The following is a 20073-nucleotide window of genomic DNA, read 5'->3' on the forward strand; positions in this document are numbered from 1 at the left end:
TCTGGCCCTTGAATCTGTTACTCTGCTAAATAAATCCTAGGATTCCTTTTTTGGATTTGATCCACGTTTGTAATCCTTTTTTACCTCACGTTTCCCCTGGACTTTTTCCCAACTCACCTCTCTGGTACTGACCAAGTTTTAAGACCATTTCAACCTCTTCTCCCTCCATTGACCAGAAGCTACTCTGTGGAAACCACATGGGAGCTACCACAAAGAATATATTATCATTTAAAGATTTTTCTGTGTTTTCATGACTTTGATGGTTTTTGCCACTGCACTTGGGGACACTTTCAAAGTTTTCCCAGTTTTTCGGACTGACTGACCTTCATTTCTTAAAGTAATGATGGCCACTCGTTTTTCTTTACTTAGCTGCTTTTTTCTTGCCATAATGCAAATTCTAACAGTCTATTCAGTAGGACTATCAGCTGTGTATCCACCAGACTTCTGCACAGCACAACTGATGGTCCCAACCCCATTTATAAGGCAAGAAATCCCACTTATTAAACCTGACAGGGCACACCTGTGAAGTGAAAACCATTCCTGATGACTACCTCTTGAAGCTCATCAAGAGAATGCCAAGAGTGTGCAAAGCAGTCATCAAAGCAAAAGGTGGCTACTTTGAAGAACCTAGAATATAAAACATAATTTCAGTTGTTTCACACTTTTTTTGTTAAGTATATAATTCCACGTGTTAAATCATAGTTTTGATGCCTTCAGTGTGAATGTACAATTTTCATAGTCATGAAAATACAGAAAAATCTTTTTTTTAATCATGTACTTTTTTATTTAAGCATATGAAACGCCAATAACACAGTCCGATACAATCTCCAGACAAATACCATACGTTAGATACATAACCTGATAATACATTTTCATTTTACTAAACGACACCCTTACCCCCAAACCAACCCCCCTCTCCCTCCCCCCAATCTCTTGCCCATTATCCAATACAACCATCTAATAACATCACCTCTTGAGAAAAGATAACAAGCTTTACAAAAACACAACAGTACATATTGAAGTCCCCCCAGAACAGAAAAATCTTTAAATGAGAAGGTGTGTCCAAACTTTTAGTCTGTACTGTATATATATATATGTATATATATATATATATGTTTGTATGTATATATATATATATATATATATATATATTTATATATATATATATATATATATATATATATTAGACATAATAATTGATAACGTCTTCCTCCACCCCCCCTGTTCGTAAATCCATTATAAATCCCCTTTCCTCCCATCCCAGTCCCCCACACCCCTCATTGTCCTCCTCCCCCCGCATCCCATTATTGCCCTCTCCCCCACCCCCATGATTGCCCTCTTCACCACCTCCATTATTGCCTCCTCCCCACCACCCCATTATTGCCCATTCCACCAACTCCATCATTGCCTCCTCTCCACCCCCCCCCATCATTGTCCATTCCACTGCCACCATCATTGCCTTCTCCCCCACCACCCCATCATTACCCATTCACCACCTCCATCATTTCCTCCTCCCCCACCACCCCCATCATTGTCCTTTCCACTGCCACCATCATTGCCTTCTTCCCCACCACCCCATAATTACCCATTCCACCACCTGCATCATTTCCTCCTCCCCCACTATCCCCATCATTGTCCTTTCCACCGCCATCATCATTGTCTTCTTTCCCACCACCCCATCATTGCCTTCTCCCCCACCACCCCATCATACCCATTCCACCTCCTCCATCATTTCCTCCTCCCCCACCACTCCATCTTTGTCCTTTCCACCGCCATCATCTTTGTCTTCTCCCGCAGCACCCCCATCAATACCCATTCCATGACCTCCATCATTTCCTCCTCCCTACCACCCCCATCATTACCCATTCCACCACCTCCATCATTGCCTCCTCCCCTACCATCCCCATCATTGCCCTTTCCCGCACCACCATCATTGTCTTTCCCCCACCACCCCCATCATTGCCCATTACACCACATCCATCATTTCCTCCTCCCCACCACCCCCATTATTGCCCATTCACCACCTCCATCATTTCCTCCTCCCTCACCACCCATATCATTGCCCTCTCCGTCAACCCAATCATTACCTTCTGCCCCATCATTGCCCTCTCCGTCAACCCAATCATTGCCTTCTGCCCCATCACACCATCATTCCCATCTCTGTCAATTCAAACATTGTATTATGCCCCATCATTGCCCTCTCCTACACACACACAGACACACACAGCACCATTCACCTCTCTGTGCACACACACACACACACACACACACACACAAAGCACCATTCACCTCTCTGAGCACGCACACACACAGCACCATTCACCTCTCTGAGCGCGCACCCACACAGACACAGCACCATTCACCTCTCTGCATACACACACACACAGCACCATTCACCTCTCTGCATACACACACCACCATTTACTTCTCTGCATACACACATACAGCACCATTCACCTCTCTGCATGCACACACACACAGCACCATTCATCTCTCTGCAGACACACACACACACAGCACCATTCGTCTCTCTGCATACACACACACAGCACCATTCACCTCCCTACATACACGCACACACACACACAGCACCATTCACCTCTCTGCATACACACACATACACAGAGCGCCATTCACGTCTCTGCATGCACACAGACACAGCACCATCCACCTCTCTGCATACACACACAGACACAGCACCATTCACCTCTCTGCGCGCACATACACACACACACAGCACCATTCACCTCTCTGCATACACACACAGACACAGCACCATTCACCTCTCTGCATGCACACACAGACACAGCACCATTCACCTCTCTGCGCGCACACACACACAGCACCATTCACCTCTGTGCACACACACACACTCACCTCACCTCTGCTCACAGTATCCTGAAGACGCACCATCGCTAGCAGCTTCCTGTCTCGCACAGCCGTGGCGCTGAATGATGATGTCATCATAGCATACTATGCTCCATTCATAGCATACTACTCGGCGCTCTAGCAGATTCATAAAGAATGAATGGAGCTCAGGCATGCACACTCAAGCTCCATAAAACAGAAATAGAAGTCCTCGTTCTGGCAATTAGTTCTTGGTCTTGCAGATCAGACTCCACCATTCCAGAAGACTTTAGGTAAGCATCATGCGATTACACAGAATGAAGCAGGATAGTATTCTTTCACATTTCCATCGGTACGGGGCCGTCGCAAACCGTCAGCCCCACGTACCGACGGACGCACAACGTGGGCAGCGGATGCAGTTTTCAGACGCATCCTCTGCCCATTGTGAGTTGCGGGGAGGAGGAGGTGGAGTTCCGGCCGCGCATGCGCGGTCGGAAATGGTGGTTTCAACAGACGAAAAAACGTTACATTGAACGTTTTTTCGTAACGACAGGCCAAATACCGATGCATCCAGTGCACGACGTATGGAACGTGTGTCCATACGTCGCGATGCGTCGGTAATACAAGTCTATGTGAAAAAAACGCATCCTGCGGGCAACTTTGCAAGATGCGTTTTTTTTCACAGAACGACGCATTTTGACGTTCACATTCCGACGGAAGTGTGAAAGAGGCCTTAGTGCCAGGGCTTTCACCAGGGACCTCTGAGTAGTAAGCTAAATTGCCTGGGTACGCCATTGGCCATGTATGTTTTTAGAACCTGTTTATTCAGAATTACTTATAATTTCACATCCTATATTTCATTCAGTTTGCCACTGCCCAATTCTGTATCTTACTTTAATTCATTTATTTTCACACCAGGAAACTATCCGAGATAAGCTCCATCCAATCCACGTTTCACTTAAATATAATATTCTGGAACGTGAGCAGAAAAATACCAGGAGGATAGTTAATATGATGAACTTCCCTATCCTTAACCAAGATCAGAGCACGGAGGACATGCTGGAGGTAATGGGATTGACTATGTATGGGAAAGTCCTGTAATGCAAGGCCCCCTCTCTATGAGCCGAGAGCAGCTAAGAAACAATGTCTTTAGCTGTAATGGACTCGAGCAATTGATGTATTTATTAATGGGCACTTATTGTAATGGCAGCATGTGATACTACATTTCTCCTTTACTGGCTGCTACTTAGTAAATCTACAGCTGACTGTGCCATATTCTGCACATTGCAGTAAATTGTCCTTCCAGCATTCTATTCTTAAAGAGAATCGTCAGCAGGTTTTTGCTATATAATCTGAGAGTAGCAAAATGTCGAGCAAGAAAGCATGATTTCAGGGATGTATCACTTACTGGGCCACTTCTTGTAGTTTTGACAAAATACCTGTTTTGTGTGTAAGCATAGATCAGCAACTTGTATGAGTATCAAAATATAACTATTGTATATAGTAGAATTAGTAAAACACTCTAACCCTTTATTCTTGTCCTGGATATAAACTCCATTATATCAACTCTCATATAGAAAAATCACAGCATCTAAAGAGGTATAAAATACATTTTATTGAAAATCTTTTAAAAATTACATAAATAGTTAGCCAATACTTGGCATCAACAACCAGCAAAGGTAAAGTATCAAAATATAAGTATACAATCCTTGGTTTAAGTAAAGTAGATTAATCCAGAAAAAAAGCCACAATATAGCATAATCTATAGGAACACACTGATATAGTGTGGTAGAGTGACACTTAGTTGATCAAAAATCATACACCGACGTGTATAGATATGTAAGTAATGAAATGGAGTGACACTCAGTAACACAAACAGTTATTTTCCTATATGGAGACAAGCCTCCAATCAAGGCATGATTATAGAACACACTAGACCAAAGGATATATATAGAAGCATAGTAGGTAGAGCTGGAGTGTGATGCCAGGGTCCTCTACGCGCGTTTCGCTCTAAGCCCTTTTTGTGGCGGTGATAGCACTTAATAGGAATGCTAACATTGCAGGAACTTTAATTAGACTGCCCCCCATGGGGAGAGAGAGCTATCAAGTACAAAATGTAACTGGTTAAACTGGTTAAAATGTAACTGGTCCTCCTTTGCTCACTTCCACAGTGAGATTTTATCCAGATAATACCTAATCGATCTCGTGTCTCGGCAGATATCAGTAACCGTGACATCACCTGCCCTAGTCACCTCTCGAAGCGGAAGTTAGGGGACAACCAGGACTAACCCCTTTATATAATAGAAACCAAGTTATCTCCAAGTCCTGTCAGTCCAGTCATGTGACATCGGTATCAGGCTAGATACACAATGCATTTGTACCCACATATGGGAGGAATGCGTTCAACAGCGGGCACAGTCAGGATTAATGCCCAGGCAGCCGTCCATCCTAGGGATCCACTGTAAAGAATTGTAAAAAAGGCGATGAGCAGATGCTTAACTACAGGATGGAGGCTGAAAGACCCCACTGGTGAATGGCAAAATTACAGTATATGTCTGGAAAAGGTCTCAATATACACTGTAGGATTGATGGGGCAAACACAGATTGTGAACCCACTCAGTGCAGTCCCCGTGTGACTGGATGGTAATATACGAGGAATATCCATTCTGCCATTGACACAATACAAACAAATCCAAACGCTCTGTCATATCAGGTGCTGTATAATAAAAGAAGATTGTGCTATTGTTTTCCAGATTCACTTTCAGAAAGAGTGTGGATTAGACAATGTGTGTAGGAGCAACTTGCAGATGCAGTATGAGTACCTGGGGGAAAACTCCGAGCCACTGCCAAGGTCCGAGCAATGTCTGTCTGCTCCTCATCCAATGAGATTCTATACAGGATGTCTTATTAAGTCTCTATTACTCCATATATAACCTCCCTATATCTCCTCCTATTACTCCATATAACCTCCCTATATCTCCTCCTATTACTCCATATAACCGCCCTATATCTACTCCTATTACTCCATATAACCTCCCAATATCACCTCCTATTACTCCATATAACCCCCTATATCTCCTCCTATTACTCCAAATAACCTCCCTATATCTCCTACTATTACTCCATATAACCTCCCTATATACTCCTATTACTCCATATAACCTCCCTATATCTCCTCCTATTACTCCATATAACCTCCCTATATCTCCTCCTATTACTCCATATAACCTCCCTATATCTACTCCTATTACTCCATATAACCTCCCCTATATCTCCTCCTATTACTCCATATAACCTCCCTATATCTCCTCCTATTACTCCATATAACCTCCCTATATCTCCTCCTATTACTCCATATAACCTCCCTATATCTACTCCTATTACTCCATATAACCTCCCCTATATCTCCTCCTATTACTCCATATAACCTCCCTATATCTACTCCTATTACTCCATATAACCTCCCTATATCTCCTCCTATTACTCCATATAACCTCCCTATATCTACTCCTATTACTCCATATAACCTCCCAATATCACCTCCTATTACTCCATATAACCCCCTATATCTCCTCCTATTACTCCAAATAACCTCCCTATATCTCCTACTATTACTCCATATAACCTCCCTATATACTCCTATTACTCCATATAACCTCCCTATATCTCCTCCTATTACTCCATATAACCTCCCTATATCTCCTCCTATTACTCCATATAACCTCCCTATATCTACTCCTATTACTCCATATAACCTCCCTATATCTCCTCCTATTACTCCATATAACCTCCCTATATCTCGTCCTATTACTCCATATAAACTCCCTATATCTCCTCCTATTACTCCATATAACCTCCCTATATCTCCTCCTATTACTCCATATAACCTCCCTATATCTCCTCCTATTACTCCATATAACCTCCCTATATCTCCCCCTATTACTCCATATAACCTCCCTATATCTCCTCCTATTACTCCATATAACCTCCCTATATCTCCTCCTATTACTCCATATAACCTCCCTATATCTCCTCCTATTACTCCATATAATCTCCCTATATCTCCTCCTATTACTCCATATAATCTCCCTATATCTCCTCCTATTACTCCATATTACCTCCCGATATCTCCTCCTATTACTCCATATAACCTCCCTATATCTCCTCCTATTACTCCATATAACCTCCCTACATCTCCTCCTATTACTCCATATAACCTCCCTATATCTCCTCCTATTACTCCATATAACCTCCCTATATCTCCTCCTATTACTCCATATAACCTCCCTATATCTCCCCCTATTACTCCATATAACCTCCATATATCTCCTATTACTCCATATAACCTCCCCTATATCTCCCCCTATTACTCCATATAACATCCCTATATCTACTCCTATTACTCCATATAACCTCCCTATATCTCCTCCTATTACTCCATATAACCTCCCTATATCTCCTCCTATTACTCCATATAACCTCCCTACATCTCCTCCTATTACTCCATATAACCTCCCTATATCTCCTCCTATTACTCCATATAACCTCCCTATATCTCCTCCTATTACTCCATATAACCTCCCTATATCTCCTCCTATTACTCCATATAACCTCCCTACATCTCCTCCTATTACTCCATATAACCTCCCTATATCTCCTCCTATTACTCCATATAACCTCCCTATATCTCCTCCTATTACTCCATATAACCTCCCTATGTCTCCTCCTATTACTCCATATAACCTCCCTATGTCTCCTCCTATTACTCCATATAACCTCCCTATATCTCCTCCTATTACTCCATATAACCTCCCTATGTCTCCTCCTATTACTCCATATAACCTCCCTATATCTACTCCTATTTCTCCATATAACCTCCCTATATCTACTCCTATTACTCCATATAACCTCCCTATGTCTCCTCCTATTACTCCATATAACCTCCCTATGTCTCCTCCTATTACTCCATATAACCTCCCCTATATCTCCTCCTATTACTCCATATAACCTCCCCTATATCTCCTCCTATTACTCCATATAACCTTCCCTATATCTCCTCCTATTACTCCATATAACCCCCCTATATCTCCTCCTATTACTCCATATAACCTTCCCTATATCTCCTCCTATTACTCCATATAACCTCCCTATATCTCCTCCTATTACTCCATATAACCTCCCCATATCTCCTCCTATTACTCCATATAACCTCCCCTATATCTCCTCCTATTACTCCATATAACCTCCCTATATCTCCTCCTATTTCTCCATATAACCTCCCTGTATCTCCTCCTATTACTCCATATAACCTTCCCTATATCTCCTCCTATTACTCCATATAACCTCCCTATATCTCCTCCTATTACTCCATATAACCTCCCTATATCTCCTCCTATTACTCCATATAACCTCCCTATATCTCCTCCTATTACTCCATATAACCTCCCTATATCTCCTCCTATTACTCCATATAACCTCCCTGTATCTCCTCCTATTACTCCATATAACCTTCCCTATATCTCCTCCTATTACTCCATATAACCTCCCTATATCTCCTCCTATTACTCCATATAACCTCCCTATATCTCCTCCTATTACTCCATATAACCTCCCTATATCTCCTCCTATTACTCCATATAACCTCCCTATATCTCCTCCTATTACTCCATATAACCTCCCCTATATCTCCTCCTATTACTCCATATAACCTCCCTATATCTCCTCCTATTACTCCATATAACCTCCCTATATCTCCCCCTATTACTCCATATAACCTCCATATATCTCCTATTACTCCATATAACCTCCCTATATCTCCCCCTATTACTCCATATAACCTCCATATATCTCCTATTACTCCATATAACCTCCCCTATATCTCCCCCTATTACTCCATATAACATCCCTATATCTCATTTTATTACTCCATATAACCTCCCTATATCTCCCCCTATTACTCCATATAACCTCCATATATCTCCTATTACTCCATATAACCTCCCCTATATCTCCCCCTATTACTCCATATAACATCCCTATATCTCATTTTATTACTCCATATATCCTCCCTATATCTCCTCCTATTACTCCATATAACCTCCTATATCTCCTCCTACTACTCCATATAACCTCCCTATATCTCCTCCTATTACTCCATATAACCTCCCCTATATCTCCTCCTACTACTCCATATAACCTCCCTATATCTCCTCCTACTACTCCATATAACCTCCCTATATCTCCTCCTACTACTCCATATAACCTCCCTATATCTCCTCCTATTACTCCATATAACCTCCCCTATATCTCCTCCTACTACTCCATATAACCTCCCTATATCTCCTCCTACTACTCCATATAACCTCCCTATATCTCCTCCTATTACTCCATATAACCTCCCTATATCTCCTCCTATTACTCCATATAACCATCCCTATATCTCATCCTATTACTCCATATAACCTCCCTATATCTCCTCCTATTACTCCATATAACCTCCCTATATCTCCCCCTATTACTCCATATAACCTCTCCATATAACCTCCCTATATCTCCTCCTATTACTCCATATAACCTCCCTATATCTCCTCCTATTACTCCATATAGCCTCCCTATATCTCCTCCTATTACTCCATATAACCCCCCTATGTCTCCTCCTATTACTCCATATAACCTCCCTATATCTCCTCCTATTACTCCATATATCCTCCCTATATCTCCTCCTATTACTCCATATAGCCTCCCCTATATCTCCTCCTATTACTCCATATAACCTCCATTATATCTCCTCCTATTACTCCATATATCCTCCCTATATCTCCTCCTATTACTCCATATAACCTCCCTATATCTCCCCCTATTACTCCATATAACCTCCATATATCTCCTATTACTCCATATAACCTCCCCTATATCTCCCCCTATTACTCCATATAACATCCCTATATCTACTCCTATTACTCCATATAACCTCCCTATATCTCCTCCTATTACTCCATATAACCTCCCTATATCTCCTCCTATTACTCCATATAACCTCCCCTATATCTCCTCCTATTACTCCATATAACCTCCCTACATCTCCTCCTATTACTCCATATAACCTCCCTATATCTCCTCCTATTACTCCATATAACCTCCCTATATCTCCTCCTATTACTCCATATAACCTCCCTATATCTCCTCCTATTACTCCATATAACCTCCCTACATCTCCTCCTATTACTCCATATAACCTCCCTATATCTCCTCCTATTACTCCATATAACCTCCCTATATCTACTCCTATTACTCCATATAACCTCCCTATATCTCCTCCTATTACTCCATATAACCTCCCTATGTCTCCTCCTATTACTCCATATAACCTCCCTATATCTCCTCCTATTACTCCATATAACCTCCCTATGTCTCCTCCTATTACTCCATATAACCTCCCTATATCTACTCCTATTTCTCCATATAACCTCCCTATATCTACTCCTATTACTCCATATAACCTCCCTATGTCTCCTCCTATTACTCCATATAACCTCCCTATGTCTCCTCCTATTACTCCATATAACCTCCCCTATATCTCCTCCTATTACTCCATATAACCTCCCCTATATCTCCTCCTATTACTCCATATAACCTTCCCTATATCTCCTCCTATTACTCCATATAACCCCCCTATATCTCCTCCTATTACTCCATATAACCTTCCCTATATCTCCTCCTATTACTCCATATAACCTCCCTATATCTCCTCCTATTACTCCATATAACCTCCCCATATCTCCTCCTATTACTCCATATAACCTCCCCTATATCTCCTCCTATTACTCCATATAACCTCCCTATATCTCCTCCTATTTCTCCATATAACCTCCCTATATCTCCTCCTATTACTCCATATAACCTCCCTATATCTCCTCCTATTACTCCATATAACCTCCCCTATATCTCCTCCTATTACTCCATATAACCTCCCTATATCTCCTATTAATCCATATAACCTCCCTATATCTCCTCCTATTACTCCATATAACCTCCTTATATCTCCTCCTATTACTCCATATAATCTCCCTATATTTCCTCCTATTACTCCATATAACCTCCCTATATCTCCTATTACTCCATATAACCTCCCTATATCTCCTCCTATTACTCCATATAACCTCCCTATATCTCCTCCTATTACTCCATATAACCTCCCTATATCTCCTCCTATTAATCCATATAACCTCCCTATATTTCCTCCTATTACTCCATATAACCTCCCTATATCTCCTCCTGTTACTCCATATAACCTCCCTATATCTCCTCCTATTACTCCATATAACCTCCCTATATCTCCTCCTATTACTCCATATATCCTCCTTTATATCTCCTCCTATTACTCCATATATCCTCCCTATATCTCCTCCTATTACTCCATATAGCCTCCCCTATATCTCCTCCTATTACTCCATATAACCTCCATTATATCTCCTCCTATTACTCCATATATCCTCCCTATATCTCCTCCTATTACTCCATATAACCTCCCTATATCTCCCCCTATTACTCCATATAACCTCCATATATCTCCTATTACTCCATATAACCTCCCTATATCTCCCCCTATTACTCCATATAACATCCCTATATCTACTCCTATTACTCCATATAACCTCCCTATATCTCCTCCTATTACTCCATATAACCTCCCTATATCTCCTCCTATTACTCCATATAACCTCCCTACATCTCCTCCTATTACTCCATATAACCTCCCTATATCTCCTCCTATTACTCCATATAACCTCCCTATATCTCCTCCTATTACTCCATATAACCTCCCTATATCTCCTCCTATTACTCCATATAACCTCCCTACATCTCCTCCTATTACTCCATATAACCTCCCTATATCTCCTCCTATTACTCCATATAACCTCCCTATATCTACTCCTATTACTCCATATAACCTCCCTATATCTCCTCCTATTACTCCATATAACCTCCCTATGTCTCCTCCTATTACTCCATATAACCTCCCTATATCTCCTCCTATTACTCCATATAACCTCCCTATGTCTCCTCCTATTACTCCATATAACCTCCCTATATCTACTCCTATTTCTCCATATAACCTCCCTATATCTACTCCTATTACTCCATATAACCTCCCTATGTCTCCTCCTATTACTCCATATAACCTCCCTATGTCTCCTCCTATTACTCCATATAACCTCCCCTATATCTCCTCCTATTACTCCATATAACCTCCCCTATATCTCCTCCTATTACTCCATATAACCTTCCCTATATCTCCTCCTATTACTCCATATAACCCCCCTATATCTCCTCCTATTACTCCATATAACCTTCCCTATATCTCCTCCTATTACTCCATATAACCTCCCTATATCTCCTCCTATTACTCCATATAACCTCCCCATATCTCCTCCTATTACTCCATATAACCTCCCCTATATCTCCTCCTATTACTCCATATAACCTCCCTATATCTCCTCCTATTTCTCCATATAACCTCCCTATATCTCCTCCTATTACTCCATATAACCTCCCTGTATCTCCTCCTATTACTCCATATAACCTTCCCTATATCTCCTCCTATTACTCCATATAACCTCCCTATATCTCCTCCTATTACTCCATATAACCTCCCTATATCTCCTCCTATTACTCCATATAACCTCCCTATATCTCCTCCTATTACTCCATATAACCTCCCTATATCTCCTCCTATTACTCCATATAACCTCCCTGTATCTCCTCCTATTACTCCATATAACCTTCCCTATATCTCCTCCTATTACTCCATATAACCTCCCTATATCTCCTCCTATTACTCCATATAACCTCCCTATATCTCCTCCTATTACTCCATATAACCTCCCTATATCTCCTCCTATTACTCCATATAACCTCCCTATATCTCCTCCTATTACTCCATATAACCTCCCTATATCTCCTCCTATTACTCCATATAACCTCCCTATATCTCCTCCTATTACTCCATATAACCTCCCTATATCTCCTCCTATTACTCCATATAACCTCCCTATATCTCCCCCTATTACTCCATATAACCTCCATATATCTCCTATTACTCCATATAACCTCCCCTATATCTCCCCCTATTACTCCATATAACATCCCTATATCTCATTTTATTACTCCATATAACCTCCCTATATCTCCCCCTATTACTCCATATAACCTCCATATATCTCCTATTACTCCATATAACCTCCCCTATATCTCCCCCTATTACTCCATATAACATCCCTATATCTCATTTTATTACTCCATATAACCTCCCTATATCTCCCCCTATTACTCCATATAACCTCCATATATCTCCTATTACTCCATATAACCTCCCCTATATCTCCCCCTATTACTCCATATAACATCCCTATATCTCATTTTATTACTCCATATATCCTCCCTATATCTCCTCCTATTACTCCATATAACCTTCTATATCTCCTCCTACTACTCCATATAACCTCCCTATATCTCCTCCTATTACTCCATATAACCTCCCCTATATCTCCTCCTACTACTCCATATAACCTCCCTATATCTCCTCCTACTACTCCATATAACCTCCCTATATCTCCTCCTATTACTCCATATAACCTCCCTATATCTCCTCCTATTACTCCATATAACCTCCCTATGTCTCCTCCTATTACTCCATATATCCTCCCTATATCTCCTCCTATTACTCCATACAACCTCCCTATATCTCCTCCTATTACTCCATATAACCTCCCTATATCTCCTCCTATTACTCCATATAACCATCCCTATATCTCATCCTATTACTCCATATAACCTCCCTATATCTCCTCCTATTACTCCATATAACCTCCCTATATCTCCCCCTATTACTCCATATAACCTCTCCATATAACCTCCCTATATCTCCTCCTATTACTCCATATAACCTTCCTATATCTCCTCCTATTACTCCATATAGCCTCCCTATATCTCCTCCTATTACTCCATATAACCCCCCTATGTCTCCTCCTATTACTCCATATAACCTCCCTATATCTCCTCCTATTACTCCATATATCCTCCTTTATATCTCCTCCTATTACTCCATATATCCTCCCTATATCTCCTCCTATTACTCCATATAGCCTCCCCTATATCTCCTCCTATTACTCCATATAACCTCCATTATATCTCCTCCTATTACTCCATATATCCTCCCTATATCTCCTCCTATTACTCCATATAACCTCCCTATATCTCCTCCTATTACTCCATATAACCTCCCTATATCTCCTCCTATTACTCCATATAACCTCCCTATATCTCCTCCTATTACTCCATATAACCTCCCTATATCTCCTCCTATTACTCCATATAACCTCCCTATATCTCCTCCTATTACTCCATATAACCTCCCTATATCTCCTCCTATTACTCCATATAGCCTCCCCTATATCTCCTCCTATTACTCCATATAACCTCCTTTATATCTCCTCCTATTACTCCATATATCCTCCCTATATCTCCTCCTATTACTCCATATAACCTCCCTATATCTCCTCCTATTACTCCATATAACCTCCCTATATCTCCTCCTATTACTCCATATAACCTCCCTATATCTCCTCCTATTACTCCATATAACCTCCCTATATCTCCTCCTATTACTCCATATAACCTTCCTATATCTCCTCCTATTACTCCATATAACCTCCCTATATCTCCTCCTATTACTCCATATAACCTTCCTATATCTCCTCCTATTACTCCATATAACCTCCCTATATCTCCTCCTATTACTCCATATAACCTCCATATATCTCCTCCTATTACTCCATATAACCTTCCTATATCTCCTCCTATTACTCCATATAACCTCCCTATATATCCTCCTATTACTCCATATAACCCCCCTATATCTCCTCCTATTACTCCATATAACCTCCCTATATCTTCTCCTATTACTCCATATAACCTCCCCTATATCTCCTCCTATTACTCCATATAACCTTCCTATATCTCCTCCTATTACTCCATATATCCTCCCTATATCTCCTCCTATTACTCCATATAACCTCCCTATATCTCCTCCTATTACTCCATATAACCTCCCTATATCTCCTCCTATTACTCCATATAACCTTCCTATATCTCCTCCTATTACTCCATATAATCTCCCTATATTTCCTCCTATTACTCCATATAACCTCCCCTATATCTCCTCCTATTACTCCATATAACCTCCCTATATCTCCTCCTATTACTCCATATAACCTCCCCTATATCTCCTCCTATTACTCCATATAACCCCCCTATATCTCCTCCTATTACTCCATATAACCTCCCTATATCTCCTATTAATCCATATAACCTCCCTATATCTCCTCCTATTACTCCATATAATCTCCCTATATTTCCTCCTATTACTCCATATAACCTCCCCTATATCTCCTCCTATTACTCCATATAACCTCCCTATATCTCCTCCTATTACTCCATATAACCTCCTTATATCTCCTCCTATTACTCCATATAATCTCCCTATATTTCCTCCTATTACTCCATATAACCTCCCTATATCTCCTATTACTCCATATAACCTCCCTATATCTCCTCCTATTACTCCATATAACCTCCCTATATCTCCTCCTATTACTCCATATAACCTCCCTATATCTCCTCCTATTAATCCATATAACCTCCCTATATTTCCTCCTATTACTCCATATAACCTCCCTATATCTCCTCCTGTTACTCCATATAACCTCCCTATATCTCCTCCTATTACTCCATATAACCTCCCTATATCTCCTCCTATTACTCCATATAACCTCCCTATATCTCCTCCTATTACTCCATATAACCACCTATATCTCCTCCTATTACTCCATATAACCTCCCTATATCTCCTCCTATTACTCCATATAACCCCCTATATCTCCTCCTATTACTCCATATAACCACCCTATATCTCCTCCTATTACTCCATATAACCTCCCTATATCTCCTCCTATTACTCCATATAACCCCTTATATCTCCTCCTATTACTCCATATAACCCCCTATATCTCCTCCTATTACTCCATATAACCACCCTATATCTCCTCCTATTACTCCATATAACCTCCCTATATCTCCCCCTATTACTCCATATAACCTCTCCATATAACCTCCCTATATCTCCTCCTATTACACCATATAACCTCCCTATATCTCCTCCTATTACTCCATATAACTTCCCTATATCTCCTCCTATTACTCCATATAACCTCCCCTATATCTCCTCCTATTACTCCATATAACCTCCCTATATCTCCTCCTATTACTCCATATATCCTCCCTATATCTCCTCCTATTACTCCATATAACCTCCCTATATCTCCTCCTATTACTCCATATAACCTCCCTATATCTCCCCCTATTACTCCATATAACCTCTCCATATAACCTCCCTATATCTCCTCCTATTACTCCATATAACCTCCCTATATCTCCTCCTATTACTCCATATAACTTCCCTATATCTCCTCCTATTACTCCATATAACCTCCCCTATATCTCCTCCTATTACTCCATATAACCTCCCTATATCTCCTCCTATTACTCCATATAACCTCCCTATATCTCCTCCTATTACTCCATATAACCTCCCTATATCTCCTCCTATTACTCCATATAGCCTCCCCTATATCTCCTCCTATTACTCCATATAACCTCCTTTATATCTCCTCCTATTACTCCATATATCCTCCCTATATCTCCTCCTATTACTCCATATAACCTCCCTATATCTCCTCCTATTACTCCATATAACCTCCCTATATCTCCTCCTATTACTCCATATAACCTCCCTATATCTCCTCCTATTACTCCATATAACCTTCCTATATCTCCTCCTATTACTCCATATAACCTCCCTATATCTCCTCCTATTACTCCATATAACCTTCCTATATCTCCTCCTATTACTCCATATAACCTCCCTATATCTCCTCCTATTACTCCATATAACCTCCATATATCTCCTCCTATTACTCCATATAACCCCCCTATATCTCCTCCTATTACTCCATATAACCTCCCTATATCTTCTCCTATTACTCCATATAACCTCCCCTATATCTCCTCCTATTACTCCATATAACCTCCCTATATCTCCTCCTATTACTCCATATAACCTCCCTATATCTCCTCCTATTACTCCATATAACCTCCCTATATCTCCTCCTATTACTCCATATAACTTCCCTATATCTCCTCCTATTACTCCATATAACCTCCCCTATATCTCCTCCTATTACTCCATATAACCTCCCTATATCTCCTCCTATTACTCCATATAACCTCCCTATATCTCCTCCTATTACTCCATATAACCTCCCTATATCTCCTCCTATTACTCCATATAGCCTCCCCTATATCTCCTCCTATTACTCCATATAACCTCCTTTATATCTCCTCCTATTACTCCATATATCCTCCCTATATCTCCTCCTATTACTCCATATAACCTCCCTATATCTCCTCCTATTACTCCATATAACCTCCCTATATCTCCTCCTATTACTCCATATAACCTCCCTATATCTCCTCCTATTACTCCATATAACCTCCCTATATCTCCTCCTATTACTCCATATAACCTTCCTATATCTCCTCCTATTACTCCATATAACCTCCCTATATCTCCTCCTATTACTCCATATAACCTTCCTATATCTCCTCCTATTACTCCATATAACCTCCCTATATCTCCTCCTATTACTCCATATAACCTCCATATATCTCCTCCTATTACTCCATATAACCTTCCTATATCTCCTCCTGTTACTCCATATAACCTCCCTATATATCCTCCTATTACTCCATATAACCCCCCTATATCTCCTCCTATTACTCCATATAACCTCCCTATATCTTCTCCTATTACTCCATATAACCTCCCCTATATCTCCTCCTATTACTCCATATAACCTTCCTATATCTCCTCCTATTACTCCATATATCCTCCCTATATCTCCTCCTATTACTCCATATAACCTCCCTATATCTCCTCCTATTACTCCATATAACCTCCCTATATCTCCTCCTATTACTCCATATAACCTTCCTATATCTCCTCCTATTACTCCATATAATCTCCCTATATTTCCTCCTATTACTCCATATAACCTCCCCTATATCTCCTCCTATTACTCCATATAACCTCCCTATATCTCCTCCTATTACTCCATATAACCTCCCCTATATCTCATCCTATTACTCCATATAACCTCCCTATATCTCCTCCTATTACTCCATATAACCTCCTTATATCTCCTCCTATTACTCCATATAATCTCCCTATATTTCCTCCTATTACTCCATATAACCTCCCTATATCTCCTATTACTCCATATAACCTCCCTATATCTCCTCCTATTACTCCATATAACCTCCCTATATCTCCTCCTATTACTCCATATAACCTCCCTATATCTCCTCCTATTAATCCATATAACCTCCCTATATTTCCTCCTATTACTCCATATAACCTCCCTATATCTCCTCCTGTTACTCCACATAACCTCCCTATATCTCCTCCTATTACTCCATATAACCTCCCTATATCTCCTCCTATTACTCCATATAATCTCCCTATATCTCCTCCTATTACTCCATATAACCTCCCTATATCTCCTCCTATTACTCCATATAACCACCTATATCTCCTCCTATTACTCCATATAACCTCCCTATATCTCCTCCTATTACTCCATATAACCCCCTATATCTCCTCCTATTACTCCATATAACCACCCTATATCTCCTCCTATTACTCCATATAACCTCCCTATATCTCCTCCTATTACTCCATATAACCCCTTATATCTCCTCCTATTACTCCATATAACCCCCTATATCTCCTCCTATTACTCCATATAACCACCCTATATCTCCTCCTATTACTCCATATAACCTCCCTATATCTCCACCTATTACTCCATATAACCTCTCCATATAACCTCCCTATATCTCCTCCTATTACTCCATATAACCTCCCTATATCTCCTCCTATTACTCCATATAACTTCCCTATATCTCCTCCTATTACTCCATATAACCTCCCCTATATCTCCTCCTATTACTCCATATAACCTCCCTATATCTCCTCCTATTACTCCATATATCCTCCCTATATCTCCTCCTATTACTCCATATAACCTCCCTATATCTCCTCCTATTACTCCATATAACCCCCCTATGTCTCCTCCTATTACTCCATATAACCTCCCTATATCTCCTCCTATTACTCCATATAACCTCCCTATATCTCATCCTATTACTCCATATATCCTCCTTTATATCTCCTCCTATTACTCCATATATCCTCCCTATATCTCCTCCTATTACTCCATATAACCTCCCTATATCTCCTCCTATTACTCCATATAACCTCCCTATATCTATTCCTATTACTCCATATAACCTCCCTATATCTCCTCCTATTACTCCATATAACCTCCCTATATCTTCTCCTATTACTCCATATAACCTCCCTATATCTCCTCCTATTACTCCATATAACCTCCCTATATCTCCTCCTATTACTCCATATAACCTCCCTATATCTCCTCCTATTACTCCATATAACCTTCCGATATCTCCTCCTATTACTCCATATAACCTCCCTATATCTCCTCCTATTACTCCATATAACCTTCCTATATCTCCTCCTATTACTCCATATAACCTCCCTATATCTCCTCCTATTACTCCATATAACCTCCATATATCTCCTCCTATTACTCCATATAACCTCCCTATATCTCCTCCTATTACTCCATATAACCTCCCTATATCTCCTCCTATTACTCCATATAATCTCCCTATATCTCCTCCTATTACTCCATATAACCTCCCTATATCTCCTCCTATTACTCCATATAACCACCTATATCTCCTCCTATTACTCCATATAACCTCCCTATATCTCCTCCTATTACTCCATATAACCCCCTATATCTCCTCCTATTACTCCATATAACCACCCTATATCTCCTCCTATTACTCCATATAACCTCCCTATATCTCCTCCTATTACTCCATATAACCCCTTATATCTCCTCCTATTACTCCATATAACCCCCTATATCTCCTCCTATTACTCCATATAACCACCCTATATCTCCTCCTATTACTCCATATAACCTCCCTATATCTCCACCTATTACTCCATATAACCTC

At 40.5% G+C, this 20073-nt stretch overlaps 1 protein-coding gene across 1 annotated transcript in view; it reads left to right on the plus strand.

Moving 5' to 3' along the window:
- Window positions 1-20073, plus strand: part of ITGA3 (integrin subunit alpha 3) — a 124396-nt gene that overhangs the window by 53994 nt on the left and 50329 nt on the right. Inside the window, exons 13-14 of the mRNA XM_069751445.1 lie at window positions 3766-3912; window positions 5601-5698. Coding sequence (XP_069607546.1) covers window positions 3766-3912; window positions 5601-5698 — 245 coding nt within the window. The remainder of the gene's footprint in view (window positions 1-3765; window positions 3913-5600; window positions 5699-20073) is intronic.

This window comes from Ranitomeya imitator, chromosome 2 (genome assembly GCF_032444005.1).
Source record: "Ranitomeya imitator isolate aRanImi1 chromosome 2, aRanImi1.pri, whole genome shotgun sequence".
In the NCBI taxonomy this organism is placed as follows: Eukaryota; Metazoa; Chordata; class Amphibia; order Anura; family Dendrobatidae; genus Ranitomeya; species Ranitomeya imitator.